At 49.3% G+C, this 19,079-nt stretch overlaps 1 protein-coding gene across 6 annotated transcripts in view; it reads left to right on the plus strand.

Annotated features, from left to right (window-relative positions):
• Ttc13 (tetratricopeptide repeat domain 13) overlaps positions 1 to 19,079 on the plus strand; it is a 56,341-nt gene that overhangs the window by 7,591 nt on the left and 29,671 nt on the right. For 4 of the 6 annotated variants that reach the window (XM_052166241.1, XM_052166243.1, XM_052166244.1 and 1 more), the window contains exons 2-4: positions 826 to 920; positions 2,508 to 2,583; positions 6,844 to 6,914. In XM_052166241.1, the coding sequence (XP_052022201.1) occupies positions 826 to 920; positions 2,508 to 2,583; positions 6,844 to 6,914 (242 nt within the window). Of the gene's footprint in view, positions 1 to 825; positions 921 to 2,507; positions 2,584 to 6,843; positions 6,915 to 17,570; positions 17,637 to 19,079 lie in introns of all 6 variants that reach the window. The other 2 variants (XM_052166240.1, XM_052166239.1) reach the window with 1 other exon arrangement.

Here is a 19,079-nt window from a genome sequence, read left to right on the forward strand (position 1 = left end):
CTGTTGACCGCCTTTTGGGTATTATGAATACCTCTCCTTTGTACAGCACTTGTTTGAGTTCCCATATTCAGTTCTTGATATATTCACAGATGGAGTTGCTGGCTCATACTGGTGGTTCTGTGTGTGTCTTGAGGAATTGCCAACACGTTTTCTACAGTGGCTGGATCACTGTACAGTCTTTCCACCCGTGGCCAAAATTTTCAATTTCTCACAGCTGTCCTGCGGATTGGGCAGAGGCCCTTATTGTGCTTCCAATTATGTTCCTCTAATAACAAAGGGGGCCCTTTCTTGTGGTCTGTAGCTTTTGTATATCTTTAGGAAGTTGTCCATCAAGGCCCTTTGCTCCTTTGTAATCTGATTGTCTTTTTCCCTTTGAGTTACAGGACACGTTTATATATTTTGGACTCTGGACCCTTAGTGCAGGTCTTATGGTGTTAGATCTCCTGGTTAGGGTTTGTTCTTGTGTGTGTGGGGGGTGTGCACACATGTGAGCAGTATGTGAGCTAAGGTAGATGCTACCATGCAGAGAGGTGTAGCTCAGCCGCTTCACAGCCACTGGCGTCTGGGGCGTAGACAGTGTCAGCTTTGCCCACTTTCAGAATTGTCATGATTTTCCTCCTGACTCTAGTCTCCAGTCAACAAGCTCTGCCGTTGTTTATGACGGGTAGCAGGGCCGTATCCTATAGGACACCATGCAGCTGGAGTTGAGAAAGCCTCTGAACTTTAACTTGCCTCCGGTTTGGTTCTGCGGGCATCTTAAGATCTCAGCTTCTGGCCTTTGAATTCTCTGAAGTGAGTGGGTGACACAGAATATTTGCTTCGCAGAGTCGTCATTTTTGAACTTCCATGAGTCTGACTGCGAACTGAGAGGCTCGGCGCCCTGTGACTCGCTGCTTTCTCTCAACACTGAAAAGATTCTGGTATGTGTCCCTCTGCTCTGCACGTGCTGAACACCGGCATGGTCCCCACCTGCGGACTTCCTACTGCGAATTCCTCTGTGACCAAGGTTTGACTAAGAGCCAGAATGTGAAGTGTCTCCATGATGCTGGGATTGCCACCTCAGGGGGCAGTGCCCTCGGTGCCGTGCGTGCTTGGATCTGGGTCAGCTGGCTCTTGCCTGTTCGGGCAAGCAGAGCACCGTGGTTTATGACAAGAAGGTCCTGTAACCATACTGAACACAGTGACCCATTCACTGTGGTTGGCGGTATGGCTCATTGGTCACACAGAATCGCTCACCTACTTAGTTATGTGTTCCAGCAGGCTCTGTGCTATAAGAAAAGAGAAGCCTAGATTTGGAGCTGTCTCTAGATCCCATCTTCTAGGTTTGCCTGGGTAACGGATCTTTAGTCCTTTCTGACGTACATTTTCCTTCATATGTGCCTAGGAGTTTGAATTGTGTCTGTGGCAACTCCAGCCTGGAATCAATTGTTTTAATAACATTTTTACATTTATTTACTTACTTACCTGTGTGTGTGCACATGAGCATGTGCCCGTGTGCCAGGGTGCATGTGTAGGACTCAGAGGACAACCTGCGGGAATTGTTTTCTCTTTTCGTGTGCTCTGTGGCTCGGACTCAGGAAGTCAACCTTGGCACCTTTACCCACGGGATCATCTTGTCAGCCCCCATGGTTTTGATGCAGGTGCTGTAGGCCGCCTGTATCACCATTTGGTGCGGGCTAGCAGAGCCTCTGGAGAAGTGGCAGCTGTTTGTATACCAAAATGTGATTTATCTCCAGAAGCCATTAGAGCTGTCTGTATGGTGGCTGAAGATATTTGTCAGAGTATTCAGTCAAGGGTGGTAGTTTAGGGCTGTGTTCCCAGCACTTGGATGGTGAGGGCGGGAGGATATGGCCTTGAGTTCAAGGCTAGCCTGAGCTCCTGGTCATCAAGCACTGTATAACAAGATATTGCCTTTAAGAAAGTTCCTGCTTCTGAGGCAGCTTACTTCCTGTTTCCTGTAGTTTGTACCCTGTCCTGACATTGCAGTCACACATGGTTTCCATGTCTGCCTCGGACCAGGCTTATGCCTCATACCACATGGCTGTGTGCATTATTGGGGGTGGGGGGTGGGGGGTGGGGGTGGAGGAGCATTTAGTAACATGCCTTGTTTCTTGGCCAGATTATTTTGTCTTCATCTTGTAGCTATGGATTCTAGAATATGTGTATGCTTTACCTGGTATTTTCTGTTCAAGCCATGCCGGAGAACTGATCTTCTCAACATAATTAAGGGCACAAAAGAACCTGCACAAACTCAGGAGCCCCAGAGTAGCCAGAAGGAATAATCCCCACAGAAGAGCAAAGATGCTCTTGGAAACAGAAGTGCTGGTGATAGGGGACCTACCTGAGCATTCACCCACCACCATGTTCTCGAAGCTCAGTCAGCAGACAGTGGCACATAAGCTCTGCTTCCATAGAGCTCAAATGCAGCTCCAGCATCGCCACACACAGGCTTCTCATGCAGGGCTTGCATCGTTTGTCAGAAGCTAATGATGTTTGTTTGTTTTTAGAGCCAGGCCAAGTCTATTGCAGAGCAGAAGAGATTCCCGTTTGCTACTGACAACGACAGCACCAATGAAGAATTAGGTGAGAATCTAGTCCGGGAGCACCCCATAACACCTGCTCAGAGCCACGGGAGCACCCTGTGGTAACACCAGCCCAGAACCATGGGAACACCCTGTAACATCTGGTCAGAGTCATGGGAGCATCTCATAACACTGGCCCTGAGTCATGGGAGCACTCCATAATAATCTGCCCTGAGTCATGGGAGCACCCCATAACACCTTCCCAGATTTGTGGGAGTACACTGTACACTTGCCCAGAGCTATAGGAGCACTCCATAACACCTAGTCTGAGTCATGGGAGCACCGCATAACACCTTCCCAGATTCGTGGGAGCACCCTGTAACATCTGCCCAGAGCCATGGCAGTACCCTAACAACTGCCCAAAGCCATGGGAACATTGTAATACCTGCCCTGAGTCATGGGAGCACCCTGTAACACCTTCCCAGAGCCATGGGAGCACCCTGTAACACCTTCCCAGAGCCATGGGAGCACCCTGTAACACCTTCCCAGAGCCATGGGAGCACCCTGTAACACCTTCCCAGAGCCATGGGAGCACCCTGTAACACTTGCCCAGAGCCATGGGAGCACCCTGTAACACTTGCCTAGAGCCATGGGAGCACCCTGTAACACTTGCCCAGAGCCATGGGAGCACCCTGTAACACCTGCCCAGAGCCATGGGAGCACCCTGTAACACTTGCCCAGAGCCATGGGAGCACCCTGTAACACTTGCCCAGAGCCATGGGAGCACCCTGTAACACCTGCCCAGAGCCATGGGAACACCCTGTAACACCTTCCCAGAGTCATGGGAGCACCCTGTAACACTTGCCCAGAGCCATGGGAGCACCCTGTAACACTTGCCTAGAGCCATGGGAGCACCCTGTAACACCTGCCCAGAGCCATGGGAGCACCCTGTAACACCCGCCCAGAGCCATGGGAGCACCCTGTAACACCCGCCCAGAGTCATGGGAGCACCCTGTAACACTTGCCTAGAGCCATGGGAGCACCCTGTAACACCTGCCCAGAGCCATGGGAGCACCCTGTAACACTTGCCTAGAGCCATGGGAGCACCCTGTAACACCTGCCCAGAGCCATGGGAGCACCCTGTAACACCTGCCTAGAGCCATGGGAGCACCCTGTAACACCTGCCCAGAGCCATGGGAGCACCCTGTAACACCTGCCCTGAGTCATGGGAGCACCCTGTAACACCTGCCCAGAGCCATGGGAGCACCCTGTAACACTTGCCCAGAGCCATGGGAGCACCCTGTAACACTTGCCTAGAGCCATGGGAGCACTCTGTAACACCTGCCCAGAGCCATGGGAGCACCCTGTAACACCTGCCCAGAGCCATGGGAGCACCCTGTAACACCTGCCCAGAGCCATGGGAGCACCCTGTAACACTTGCCCAGAGCCATGGGAGCACCCTGTAACACCTGCCCAGAGCCATGGGAGCACCCTGTAACACTTGCCCAGAGCCATGGGAGCACCCTGTAACACCTGCCCAGAGCCATGGGAGCACCCTGTAACACTTGCCTAGAGCCATGGGAGCACCCTGTAACACCTGCCCAGAGCCATGGGAGCACCCTGTAACACTTGCCTAGAGCCATGGGAGCACCCTGTAACACCTGCCCAGAGCCATGGGAGCACCCTGTAATACTTGCCTAGAGCCATGGGAGCACCGTGTAACACCTGCCCAGAGCCATGGGAGCACCCTGTAACACTTGCCTAGAGCCATGGGAGCACCCTGTAACACCTGCCCAGAGCCATGGGAGCACCCTGTAACACCTGCCCAGAGCCATGGGAGCACCCTGTAACACTTGCCCAGAGCCATGGGAGCACCCTGTAACACTTGCCTAGAGCCATGGGAGCACCCTGTAACACCTGCCCAGAGCCATGGGAGCACCCTGTAACACCTGCCCAGAGCCATGGGAGCACCCTGTAACACCTGCCCAGAGCCGTGACCTGTTACAGAATGGGAGAGACAGGTAGGAGACTGGCACTGCCAGTCGGGCTCACCAGGCCTTCTTGAGGCTCTGTGTAGTGTACATCAGGACAAAAGATTTGGGTGGGGCCTGGGGATGTGTCGGGTGTTAGAATGCTTGCCTAACATGTAGGAGGCCCTGAGTTCGGCCCTCAGCACAGTGTAAACTAGGTGTGGTGCAATCCCAGCATTTGGGAGGTAGAAAGAAGAGGATCAAAAGTTCATGGCTAAATAGGTTCCATGGCTAAATAGGAGACAGCCTGGGACACAGGAAGCCCGACTCAAACAAAGGAAAGGAAGGAGGGCGGGCAGGAAGAAAAGACTTTCGCAGGTCTGCAGAGGGCTTCATGGCTTGGCCATTCCTCACATGTTTTAAAACAGGTGTGGTTCCCAGCAAGTGTGCTGCCCAGTGAGCTCACATGTGAATAGTCGACCCACAGCAAGCACAGAGTCACACAGAGCAGACAGACCCACGCTCCTGCATGTGTCTGCAGGAAGCACGTGAAGCCCTCTTGCATCCGACTGTCATCTCATCCTTGTGGCCGCCTGTTCCCTCATCACAGTAGCTCAGTCCTCCTCTGCTGAGTCCTCTCCTTAGCTTTGTTACTGCGGAACACTGCCACCTTTGCAAGCCCACCCCATCCCCTGTGCTTTTCTTTGGGGTAACTGAGAACTAACTGCCCTTTAAGGCGTCAGTCAGGCTGGTCTTTGCGGAGTGTTTGACTTCTTTCAGCTGAATGTCTATTTAGTAAATGGTACTCAGGCTCTGGTGTGGGGGCTGGAGAGACGCCTCAGAGAACTGGCTGCTCTTCCAGAGGACCTAGGTTCTATTCCCAGCACCCCATAGCTGTCTGTAACACCAGTTCCAGGGGATCTGGTGCCACCTTCTGGCCTCCACGAGCACGTGGCATGTGTGTGCTATATACACATTCAGTCAGAATAACAATAAATTAAAAACAAAACAACAAAACCACCTTGGTATGAGCCTGCCTTATGCATTCTTAGGAACAATCCAGGAAGAGCTGAGTTAGGTTCTTCTGTGTGACAGATTTTTCTTGGGGAAAAAAAAAATCCTATTGGCAAAGTCAGTGTTCAGAGACAAGTTGTTGTCTGTAGAGATCTCTGCTGGAATTGTAGCTATTCCAGGTTTTTTGCTTTGATTTGTTGTTTTTTTGTTTTGTTTTGTTTTTTAAATATATATATCCCTGAGTTTCCACAGTAAAATTTATACCCTAACTATTTGTGTTTGAGTGAGATGTAGATTAGTGTTCTTTGAAGTCGTGGGTGGGTATGGCAAAATTGGGCCCTATTTGTTCTCTTTTGAGGGATATTTGATAGCTATGGCCCAGACAGATCTATGTTCCAAACCAAGGTTTTCCCTGAAGTTCTGTTCCATTTTACATTTTAAGGAACTGAAGAATATATATATTTCTTTTACGAGAATGAGTGTTTTTGCCTACATGTATATATATGCGCTGTGTATGTGACCCTGGAGTCAGAAAAGGGTGTTGGATCTCCTGGAACTAGAGTTACAGACAGTTGTGAGCCGTCATGTGAGTGCTGGGACCTGCATCCATGTCCTATGCAGGAACAGTCAGCGCTCTTAATCTCTGAGCCGCCTCTCAGCCCTCAGTTCTGTTTTATAACTCGTTTGTTTGTAGAGCCGATAGTACCAGTTACGGGAAAATAGGGAATTCTAAAAACGCATCTGAGAGGGATCCTTAAGAAAAATTACCACTGGCTTACTAAGCAAGAGCCAGGGAGTTTGGAGAGGTTTCTGGGGTCTCCATCCCAGAACAGCAGGGCAGAACTGAGCCTGCTTTAGCTGTCAATCAGTCTTTATCATCTTCGGTTCAGAAAGCTGGCCTTGTGCCTTGTGTGGCCGTCTGGGAAGCATGGCTCTCAGGGCTGCACTTGGTGGCACTCTTGTCAGGCAGCCCTTCAGCCACGGGTACTTCATCCCCGTCTGCAAGCGGATGGAACAATGTTACCGTCGTCTTCTAGGCAACCTCTCGGAGAGTAAGAACCTTCCATTCCTTAAGGTCTTGGGCTCTTCTGGTGCCTGAGAAGAACTGAGGTAGGCCCTGGTGATGGCGTTCTGGTCTCCATGCTGCCTGTAGACCGCCTCACCAGCGCTGGAAAGCAGATGGGGGCACCCATGGCATCGTATGTGCTTATTCTAAGTTCTTTGATGGCACCTCTTTCTCAGAACTGCATTTTGAGATCAGGCAGAGTGGACTTGCTGACTGTATAGCCCACCTGCCTTTCTTCCCTTCTCCATTATTTTTCTGTTTCGTCTCACAGCAATTGCTTATGTGCTGGTCGGCAGCGGTCTCTACGATGAAGCAATCAGACACTTTTCAACAATGCTCCAGGTAATGTTCTCCTTGGCTGTGTGATTGTGAGTGCTTAATGTGATACGAGGTGAGCCCACACACTATCTGCGGGGCTGCAGTGAAGCGTGGTGTAGGGTTGCAGGGAGTGGAAGAAGGGAGCATTGACCCATCACTCCATTTCATATGGGATAAACGAAACAGATGCTGCTTGAGTCTCTGTCTACACCGTCTGCACCATCATGTAGCAGAGGTGGCCTTCCTCTGCAAGGTCACATCCTCTGCCACAAAACTTCTTGGGGACATAGACCCTCCATGAAGCACAGACCTTCTCTGAGACACAGGCCCTCTGTGGGAGGTGGACACTAAGGGTGTGAAATTCTAACTGCTAAGATAGAACTTGAGGGTGACCTGGGTCCTGCTTTTGGATCTGCCTCTCCCTTTAGCAGGGAGCTGTGGGACTGCTTAATGGCAGACTCTAGTTGAAGACTAGTTAAGAGAAAAGAGCCTGCGTGGTGGTGTACCCCTGTAATCCCAGCACTTGAGGCTGAGAGAGGAGGATTGAGTTCCAGGCCAGCCCTGGTTACAAATGTACAGCCGCACACATGCACACAGAGAGAAAGGACAGGAGAGGATCTTCTGTAAGTCACCTGTGAGTGCCAACCTTGTCCATTTGTGCCGTCTATAGGAATTTGTCAGTGGTTGATGGGTCTCTACAGGAGAAAGGCCTACACTCCACATTTAGAGACTCCCATGTCCACACCTGCTCTGTGCTTCCCCAGTTCTTCAGCCTCCCGGCATGTGTGACTCATAGTAACCGACTCTAGAGATATGTTTTCTTTCAGTTTAGGTGAAACGTCATGTCTAATACCTGGTACACAGAGTGCCCAGCACTCAGATGTCATTGTTGCTTAGAGGCCAACAGGTGGCTCACACTGTAGCAGATAGACTTCATGTTTTAAATTTTTTATTTACTGCCGGGGCGGTGGTGGCGCACGCCTGTAATCCCAGCACTCTGGGAGGCAGAGGCAGGCGGATTTCTGAGTTCGAGGCTAGCCCGGTCTACAGAGTGAGCTCCAGGACAGCCAGGGCTATACAGAGAAACCCTGTCTCGAAAAAACCAAATCAAAAAAGAAAAAAAAGGAAAAAAGAAAAAAAAATATTTACTTAAGTGGTTTTGTTTGATTTTTAATGAGTGTTCTATCTGCATGTATACCTGTATGCCAGAAAAGGGCATCAGATCCCCTTTTAGATGGTAGTGAGCCACCATGTGGTTGCTGGGAATTGAACTCAGGACCTCTGAAAGAGCAGTCAGTGCTCTTAACCACTGAGCCATCTTTCTAGCCCAAGGGAGAGATTCTTGAGCCTGTTCTCTGTGACTTCTTCCTTTCTAGCGGTGTGTTTCACATTTGACGCCAACTCTGGCCACCAAGACATCATCTTCTCTAATGATAACCTATCATCAGTTATGCTGCTTGGGTAGTGCTGGGATTAAAGGCATGCGCTTCTGTGCCAGCGACTTAAGGCATTTATGTGAGCCAAAATCATTTCTTTTGCGGTACCAACAGCCTGCAGATATATAATCATTTAGTTCAGCTTTCTAAAATTATTATTGTAGTTGATGATAGCACTAAAACATTAAAATAAAAAATGTTCTTTCTATCACTCTAAAGTCATTTAATTCCTAAATCTATTACTATTTGTATTTTATGACTGTTTGTGTTTTATGATCAGATTGCACATGCTACAGAGTTTGTGTTAGTGTTTTAGCCAGTCTAGGGAGATGTAGAACACTGGTGTTCCATCATTGGAATTTCTCTCTACAAGGACACTGTTTTCATAAGTCTGAGGTTAGTCAGTGAGACACTGAAATAATGATACAATGTTTCTATTTGTTTGCGACAACTAGCAAGTCATTGAAATAGTGATACAATGTTTTCATTAGTCCGAGACAACTAGTGAGACACTGAAGTAGTGATACAATATTTCAATTAATCTGAGACAACTAGCATTGAAGTAGTGATACAATGTTTCCTTTAGTCTGAGACAGCTAGCAAGATACTGGAGTAGTGATACAATGTTTCTATTAGTCTGAGACAACTAGCATTGGAATAGTGATACAATGTTTCCATTAGTGTGAGATACTGTAGTAGTGATACAGTGTTCCCATTAGGCTAAGATGCAGCCAGTGTAGACTGCAAATCAGCTCAAGTATGGAAGGGAGGACCAGGAGGTCCTTCATAATGCATTTTGTGTTAGGCCCCCACGTCCCCCCTCCCCCGTCAGTCTCTTGCTGACTTCCCTCATGCTTTCAGCCTTCTCCATGCAGTGAGAAATGCAGGATCTGTGCACATTTAGGTGGGGACAGAGCGGAGTGTCCAGGTTAGGCTTGTGAGTTTTTGTTACTTTTCTTCTTAGTCTGTGGTTGCTTATTCTGAGTAGGAAACTCAAAGATTCACTAACAAATGCTACCATCTACCCAAAAGATGTAATGAAAACCTCGGTCCTCTTTTCTCTCAAATCTTTCCCATGTTAGGTTTGTGTTTTAGAGCTCCTTGTTGCTTCCTTCTGATGCCCTGTCAGCAGTGCAGACAAGTAGGTAGCAGCAGATGTAGAGCTCACTGCCCACTCCGCTTAACCAGAACTTTCTTACATGGGTGGATTTTTGCATAAACTAGTCTCTTCAGGTAGAGTGTTGACAGTGTATTTGCTCTTTAAATCAGTTTGCTCTTAGCCGGGCGGTAGTGGCACATGCCTATAATCCCAGCAACTTGGGAGGCAGAGGCAGGCAGATTTCTGAGTTCGAGGCCAGCCTGGTCTACAGAGTGAGTTCCAGGACAGCCAGGGCTACACAGAGAAACCCTGTCTCAAAAAAAAAAAAAAAAAAAAAAAAAAAAAAATCGGTTTGCTCTTGCTTTCTTTATATTGGCAAATGTAGTGGTCAGATTTCTCCGTGTAGTGAAACTGATTTTTATTCCATGATCCTTTTTCCTATCCAGAATTTCAGAACCTTGAACTTCTCAAGAACTTCCGTTGCTACTTGTGCTCTTTTGCCCTCTCTAAATTGTAGCTGGCTTAGTGTCTAAGGGCCTGTTAATGGTGGTGCTGACCAGTTCTGCCTCCTATGGAATCAGGTGCGCAGCCGTTGTTTTAAAACCAGTGACCATCCTAAGTAAATCACACTTCGATGGCTCTCCTCATATAGATTTGGGCTTTTCCTGAGTTCATTAACACTCAACAAACCTATTAGACAGCTGTGCACTACAGCCAGAGCAGCAATATCTGATTCCACTTATGGGAAGTGGCAAGGGATGTTGCAAAGTATGGAATAGATGCTATATGGTGTGAAGGTTGAGTTCCAGAGGGCTTGTTGTCTTATAGTTTTTACTGCTGTGAAGAGACACCACGATTATAGGAACTCTTATAAAGGAAAGCATTTAATTGGGACCGGGCTTACCGGTTCAGAGGTTTGATCTATTACTGTCGTGGTGAGAAGCATGGTGTGCAGACAGGCGTGATGCTGGAGAGTAACTAAGAGTTGTACACCTTGATTGGCAGGCAGCAGAAGACTACTACATACAGTAGGCCTGGCTTGAGCATCTGAGACCTCAAAGCCCACCCCACAGTGACACACTTCCTCCAAGAAGGCCATACCTACTCAAACAACGCCCTAACGATGCCACTCCCCCTGGGCCAAGCATTCAAGCACTGGAGTCTAAGGGGGTAAACCTACTCACATCTCCATAGTTATAAAGCCACCTTCCTATTCTGCTCTGTGCCACCCTTGTCTGACCCTGAGGCGTTCCCATGATCCTCATTTGAATCTTTATCCCATTGTTTGTTAAGGAAAAGTATCCTCTGTGTCTTGTGACTCTAATTAAACACAGTTACCAGTCATTTTTCTTTTCTTTCATCTGTTTATTTCTCTTAAGACATCTCACTATGTGGCCTGGAGTAGCATTAGACTCTCCATTCTGCCCCAGCTTCCTGAGTACTGGGATTATAGGTGTGGGCCACCATGTCCAACCAACCTTAGTAAGCAGGCTTTGTGAATGTCAGTCTGCATTACAAATTGCTGGTTTATCTATCTGGATGCTCATTCATTTGAGGCAGTGTCTTCCTTGGTAGCCTGCACTGGTCTTGAACTTGTGGCCGTCCTCCTCTCTGTATCCATAGGACAGGAATTCTATGTGGACCCCCACTGTGGACTGAAATGCTGGTTTTACTTTGAGCTAGGCTGAGCGAATATCAGTGTACCAGCACCCCTCCCGCACCCCTTCCGTGTGAGGCTGTGCCCTGCAGTGGGGGTCTTAGGTGCTGAGCCTTTGCCTACTTCCTATGCCCCTTAGGCCCTGGGAGGGCTAGCAGGGCAGGTACCAGGACAGTGTCGTGTGGTAATGTGGCCTCTGTGGATCTGATCTGATTGTGGTGGACCAGAGTTCTTAGCTCAGCTTGCGTCTCACCCTCCATCTGCAGAACTGAAGACACCCCGTGGTGTCTGTACCATTTTATAAGCAGAGTTAACCCACGCTGCATCTCTCATGGGCTGACTCTGTGCACTTTGAACACAGTGAGTTTCGGGACTAGAAGCCAGCCTCCTGGTAGAAAAAAGAAACATCTCTGCTTTAAAGAATTATTTCATTATATGTATTCATGTGAGGACGTCCTTGCACATGCCTGCACCCAGTGCAGTGTGTGCCTGGTGCAGAGGAGACCAGAAGAGGGTCGAAGATAGCTGTAACCCACCTCATATAGATGCTAGGAACCAAAGCTAGGTCCTCTGTAAGAACAACCAGAGAGGGGAGGGGAGACAGACAGACAGACAGACAGACAGACAGACCTTAACTCAGGGCCGCTCTCCAGTCCCTCATTCATAAAACTGAAAGTCACTCCATCTGTCTTGGTTGTCGCTGAGCTCACTTAAAATGCTGGAAAACAAAACAAAAAAGCCGGGCGGTGGTGGCGCACGCCTTTAATCCCAGTACTTGGGAGGCAGAGGCAGGTGGATTTCTGAGTTCGAGGCCAGCCTGGTCTACAGAGTGAGTTCCAGGACAGCCTGGGCTACACAGAGAAGCCCTGTCTTGAAAAAACCAACCAACCAACCAAACAAACAAACAAAAGTGCTGAAGAGCCTGTTGAAAACCAGGACTAAGCTGGTCATATTTGCTCAGTAGTTTCAAACTTTGATGCTCTGATCTCAACTCATTTTTAGAGATAATGTGTTTTTGTTGTTTTTGTTTTTTTTTAATTTAACCTAACTTTTGTACTTCTTTGTTTTTAAAGAAAAGTTACTACTACTTTACATAAATAAAGCTTTGTCTTATTAGCATTTAAACCTAAAGATGGATAATATAAATATTTAAAGTTTTTTTAAATTTAATAAAATCTGTACTTAAAATTGGGAGTTGCCACACTAGACTCCAAATTCAACAGTATAATTATCATCTGTTCTTCTGTGCTGCTACAAGTATTTTCTAAAAGGCAGGCTCCGTGGACCGGAGGAGCCCTCAGTGCTGTACAGATGCTTCTAGGGATGGGTGCAGTGTTTAGGAGAGAATTAAGCCAAGGAGTGGGGAATGAAGGGAACTGAACGGGGGCCGCATGCAGGCACACCTAACATCCCGGAGGCCAGCTGAATGTGTGCTATATTCAATTTCTCTGCCTCCTGTTTTGCTTTTTTTTTCTTATTTAATTAGCACTTAAATGCTACAACATTCACAAGCTTTTAAGCAGCATTTTCTTTTAAGGTTTAAAGTATTTTATTGCTAAAAAATGTTTCTGCTGTGGTAGGTGGAAGCTCCCAGGAGCCATTTCTTGTGAGGCATCCAGGGCAGAACTCTGTCTGCTTTAGTTTACCCTTAGCTGGCCCCAGTCTCCCTCACCCGCACTCCACACTAGCTAAAAAGTCTCAGCAGAGCAAACCTCAGCCTGATGTCTCTCACCCCCTCTGAGGTTTCTCTAGCTGTCCAGTACATGCCCTGTGTTTATTGCTAAATAAACCTGACGTGTAGTAAGACTCGCTGTGCACTAGGTTCTGTGCATATGTATGAAGACACTGGGTTCCCCTGAGTGCAGGTATTCAAGTGGAAAGTCTGATGGAATTCTGAAGCCAGATCCCCTTCACCCCTCTGTCTGCTCGCTCGGTTTCCCAGGCACATTCTCACTGTGTAATCCAGGTTGGCCGTGGAAACCTCTTGCCTTAGCCGCCTCAGTGCCAGGATTTCAGGCTGGAGCTCCATGCCCAGCTGAAATGTGTTAGACTTACAATCTAATATGTACAGGTTATGTGACACTCACTATACCAACACTGAAGTGTTGTCCTCCTGTGACTTCAGGCCGTCTAGTGTTCTGAAGAGGAGGAAGGTGCCAGGGACGGGCACTGCCCCTCACTGCACTCCCCCTCACTGCGCTGCTCCTCACTGCGCTGCTCCTCACTGCACTCCCCCTCACTTCACTCCCCCTCACTGCACTCCCCCTCACTGCACTCCCCCTCACTGCACTCCCCCTCACTGCACTCCCCCTCACTTCACTCCCCCCTCACTGCACTCCCCCCTCACTGCACTCCCCCTCACTGCACTCCCCCTCACTGCACTCCCCCTCACTTCACTCCCCCCTCACTTCACTCCCCCCTCACTGCACTCCCCCCTCACTGCACTCCCCCCTCACTGCACTCCCCCTCACTGCACTCCCCCTCACTGCACTGCCCCTCACTGCACTCCCTCTCACTGCGCTGCTCCTCACTGCGCTGCTCCTCACTGCACTGCTCCTCACTGCACTGCTCCTCACTGCACTCCCAGACCCGCTGGCCTCGTCTTTCCATTTTCCTCCCCTTTCTCTTTTATTCATTTTCTTTATTTTATTTTATTTTATTTTATTTTATTTTATTTTATTTTATTTTTTCTTATCTTTTTTTCCCCCTACGAAGCAAGTCTCCAGCTTGGAGAAATCCTCCTGTCTCAGCCTCCCACATGCTGGGGATACAAACAGAAGCCATCATCCTGGGTTCATTTTCTACTTATTTATTTCCTTTTCTAGGTGTTTAGTTGTTAGTTCAGCGTTTTGCAACAGGGTCACAAGTATTCCAGTCTCTCCTTGAATTTGTTATGTAACTGAGATGGGCCTTGAACTCCTGATCCATCTCCCTCCACCTCCAAGTGCCTCACTATGCCTGACTTCCATTTAAAAGGCTGTCTTATTCAGAATCTACATCTTTCTTCTGAACCCCATCTTTGTCACATGGAGCCCCTCCAGTCTCCCAGCTCCGCGTGCCCTTCCATTTTAATGAGTTCACACTCCACACACCTGCTTCCTACTCTCACCCTTATTAGCTCTGCTGCGCCGAGGTCTGGATCCCTCAGCCTATGTGCTCTGTTCTAGCCACACGCGAGGATTCTCCTTTGCCAGGGACGCGTGGGGTTGTTTTCTGGCTTGTTTTGCTATTAATTCCAGTTGCACCCTGGAACCATGTGATCCCTTCCTTACCTGATCCTCCACAGCCAAGCCCTGAACTGAGGCTGCTGTGGTGATCTGGGCTCTTCCCTACCCCCACCTCGTCCACTGTCCTCAGCTGGACAGGCAGCTCTCCTCCATAGGGAGTCTGTCCACACCTCTGCCTGCTCACTCCTCTTGCTCCTATGTCTGCAATCCCTTGGCTGTTTCAGAAAGGCTAGACTCCTCCTTCAGGGTTGGCTTTGCTGGCTCTTCCTAATGCACAGCATGGGTACGGTGGCCATGCGTGGTCTCCTGGCACGAAACCTGACTCACCAAGAACAGGCTCCAAGTTAGCTGAGCGCCCGATGCCCTCACAGCACACTGTAGTGGTGGAAGGGAAATCAGGCGCCAAGTTAGCTGAGCGCCCGATGCCCTCACAGCACACTGTAGTGGTGGAAGGGAAATCAGGCTCCAAGTTAGCTGAGCGCCCGATGCCCTCACAGCACACTGTAGTGGTGGAAGGGAAATCAGGCTCCAAGTTAACTGAGCGCCCGATGCCCTCACAGCACACTGTAGTGGTGGAAGGGCAAGAACAGGCTCCAAGTTAACTGAGTGCCCGATGCCCTCACAGCACACTGTAGTTGTGGAAGGGCAAGAACAGGCTCCAAGTTAACTGAGTGCCCGATGCCCTCACAGCACACTGTAGTGGTGGAAGGGCAAGAACAGGCTCCAAGTTAGCTGAGCGCCCGATGCCCTCACAGCACACTGTAGTGGTGGAAGGGCAAGAACAGGCTCCAAGTTAACTGAGCGCCCGATGCCCTCACAGCACACTGTAGTGCTGGGAAGGAGATCAGGCTTCGTTACAAGGTTCTGGAGAGTCAGGAAAGGTCTTGGGATGAAAGACTTCTTTGGGGACAGGAGGACTGGAGCATGCTGTGTCACTCTCGGCCAGGCTAGTGGCTGGGAAAAGACCGGGAAGTAGTTTTGAATTTCTGAGCTTGAAGTGGGAGTGTGGAAGGGAGAAGGGACAGGATGAGCAGTGAGGGTGAGTTTCGTACCGTGGTGGGCTCTGTGTTACATACCTGGTGGATCCTGGCGGCAGTGTGAAATACAATATTGTGGGGTTGGGTGACAGCATAGGTGAGTGGGACACCCAGACATCTGGGCGCAGAGAAGAATGCAGAGAATGGGGAGGCAGCTGTAGAAACCTGTGAGCAAAGCTTAAAGAGCCAAATGGACTAGGTCTCTTCAGAGGGCGGCGTGGTGGTGGTGGTGGTGGTGGTGGTGGTGGTGGGGTGTGTGTGTGTGTGTGTGTGTGTGTATGTGTGCACGCGCAAGCATGTGTGGTGTGTCACTGAGAGCCAGCTTCAGCATCAGGTGAAGCCAGGCACATCCTCAGGGTAACTGTTCTGCACCTGTTTATGATTCAGTTTGTGGTCACCTGCAGTGAACTGTTCATCGCAGAAGAGCTGATTGTTGTTTGCTACATTTGAGCCACACCGAATCTGAGCCCCAGTCTGTTGTCCACTGAGATGTTGTCTTAGGTTTGAGCCCAAGTGCAAGGGCTCAGGGCGCCTGTGAGACCAAGGTGACCAGTGTCCAGACCCTCTCCAGTCCAAACTTCTGTCCTCATGTTTCCTTGGGACGGAAATGTCTGCTGAAGCAGGCAGGCAGTTTTCCTTCTGCTCCTCTGGCCTTTCTCCTACTCCTGCCCCACGGCAGTTCCCTTCCACACCTGTATGCACTTGGCAGCACCTGCTCTCCCTTCCTGTTTTTGCGTGGGGTTCATTTCTCACAGGAAAGGCGTGGTTCTTCTTGGTTTCCTTTAGTGTGTCCTGCTTATGATGTATTTTCTGTTTGTGGATGACTACACAGATGTTTGTTTTAAATAACCAGAAGGAGCACATGCTCTCAGGAATATGGGGTCATGTCTGTCAGAAGTGTCTCTGCTATTCTGGAGTTTCTCCTGTACACACAATGCCTGTAGTCACCTGCTAGGGACATTGATTGCTCTAAGATGTCATCACAACCTGCACTCCCCTGTGACCCTGTCACTTGGCCTTCTTCCTCCTTAGCAGATACACAGAAGATCTTGATGCAGGTGCACAGTGGTTACAGACAACAGGTTGAGAGTCACATGGGAACCAGGAAGGACCCAAGCAGGTTTCTGCTATAGGAGTTCACCGGAGTCTGGCCTGTCCTTGTTGCCTCTCTCTGCAGATCTTTCTGGTTGCCATTATTTTGGGGTAGGACCTTACCATAAAGCCCAGGCTAGCCTCAAACTCACTATTCTCCTGCCTGTCCTCCCCACTGCTCAGACCACAGGCCCGACTTTGTTGTCTCTCTACTGGTCTCAGGAGAAGCAGGCAGGACAGTTACTGGGGCTGAGTTCCTGTGACTTTTTGTGTAGTGTGTCAGCTTGCTGTCTGGGCCCCAGACCCTAGGTCATCCTCCTGTGTAAGCAGCTCTAAGAATTGAGTGCATGGTAGCTAGCTTCCCCTTCGTCTGTCTGCGTTTACCAGCATGGGTGTGGACGTGCTCTGTCGGTGGTGTGGGCAGACGTAGGCCTCGGGTCACAAGCTGAGCAGCATTTTCCCCTCTGACGGGCCCAGCCCAGGGTGGTTCTGTGCAGCTCTTTAAGTTGGAGCAGGACCTTGTAGCTAAGCATCCAGAGAGGAGGTGACTGAGGCAGAGGCTCAGCTTCGGCAGGTACTCCTTCCACCCATCCAGAGGAGAGATCTTGCCTCTAGTGTGGCAGCACAGCCTCTGTGGAAGACCGTGAGAGTGGGCTACTGAGTCAGACATCTTATTCCCATGGCTCCCCAGCACATTCTGGAGGGCATTGCTGCCCTCCCTGTGGCTGAGGGGACTCTGCCTCATCAGGTTAAGTCATGGGTTTGTACAAGGCAGCATGGCTGGACATGAGGATATCACCTGCTCACACCTCCCTGATTCCTGAGCTCCTAGGTCCTCTGCGAGATGTGGTTGCTGCCCTGTCAGTCACAGAGAGGCTGAGGAGGCTGTGTGTGCAGTGAGATAGCTCGGCAGTGCTAGGTGCCTCCCATCTCTCCCCCCAGTGCAGTTAAGTTTTCCTCAGCGAGCTTTTGTGGTGACAGGTTTCAGATCTGGGGCTGCAGCGTCACCTAGGGTCACAGTAGTGTAAAGATACAGAGCTGTCTCTTGAAGTATTAATTAGCTTTAAGCAGAAACTGACTCTTGTTTTGTTTGTTTCTAGTTTTTGACGTGTTTCTGTTTTGGTCTGACTAGGAGGAGCCTGATCTGGTTAGTGCAATTTATGGCCGAGGGATAGCCTATGGAAAGAAGGGACTACATGTGAGTATGTACTAGTCACGTTTGCCACCGCGCCCACATGGCTTGACGCACCCAAGCCTTTGTCTGACCTGCTTCTCATTCCGTGAGCTCTGCCAGGACACAGTGAGAAGGAAGGGTGCTTGATCACCCAGGGGCCATGGCTAGAAGGTGGGGGACCAGGCTCCCCTGTGTCTTCTATGTCAGTGACAAGCTGGCCACAGGAAAAGCCAGAGATCTGTGCTCCCAGGACATTCCCCAACCATGCTGAGACCAGGATATGTTGTCACAGTGGGACAGCCTGGGGTCTTTAACAGTGTAGCAGGTGGGATGAAAGGACATTTTTTTAAAACTATGTGACATTTATTATTATTTACTTATTTTGGTTTTTGTCAAGATGGGGTTTTTTGTGTATCCATGGATGTCCCGGAACTCGCTCTGTAGACCAGGCTGGCCTCGAACTCACAGAGCTCTGCCTGCCTCTGCTTCCCAAGCTGCTGGGATCCAAGGCTGGCCCCCAGCCCAGCTGTGACATTTATTTTTATTTGCTTTATTTTAGGCATTTTGCAGATAGGGAAAAATCTCTGTAGCCATGTTAAGTCTGTCCTTTTATTCCCCTAGAAAGGCGGTGGAGGCGACCGTGAGCCCTGTTCATTAGTACGTAAGAGCACTTGCCCAAGATCGTTCAGTGAGTCAGTGGTGCCCTTCAGCTCAGCATGTGTAGAGTGCTGTACACAAGCCGTTCTGTGATCCTCGACTGAAGACAGTCGTATGAGATAGTACTCAGGGAGAGCTATCATATCTGTAACATTTACATTGAAAACACCAGTCTTTAACATTGTATTAAATATTTTAATGAAAATTTATTAAAGTATAAAAATTCTGCTAAGCTGGCGCTAGATATGATAGTTATAATCGTACCCTTCTGAGACACAGGGGAGCCAGATGAACTCAGCCTTGATAACCATGGTGTTGAGGGCACAAGACCATTTTGGTCATAGATCGCCTTAGATAACTTGGTACTTACTGTCCCTATCTGTCTAAATTTTGCAGCTCAGCATGTGACTTGTTTTTGTCTTTAGTGGAGATTTAACTGTATATTTTTAAGTATAAAATCAGCCCATGCATGCTGAAGAGAACTTAGCTAGGCTGGTCACATAGGTTCTGGGTTCATGGTTTTGATCAACACTTGGCATTTTTCTGTCCCTTTCTGACAGAAAAGTGGTGGGTGCCGTTTCCCAGGTTGGCATCCATGTGCCCCCCTGGATATGATCTAGGTTACATTTAGCTACTCCCTGCCCTCTAGGAGCTTGTGGTAAAGCATCCAGGCTCGGCTTGCCTCCCTGTGGGGTGGGGAGACTTGGGAGCAATCCCTGAGCAGACCTGGCAGAGCACTGGCGCAGGCCCCAGGGCGTGTTCATCTCCAAGCAGCGGTTCTCTGGTGACCACACCGCCGGCGTCTCAGAA

The sequence above is a fragment of the Apodemus sylvaticus genome, chromosome 21 (assembly GCF_947179515.1).
Source record: "Apodemus sylvaticus chromosome 21, mApoSyl1.1, whole genome shotgun sequence".
Taxonomy (NCBI): domain Eukaryota; kingdom Metazoa; phylum Chordata; class Mammalia; order Rodentia; family Muridae; genus Apodemus; species Apodemus sylvaticus.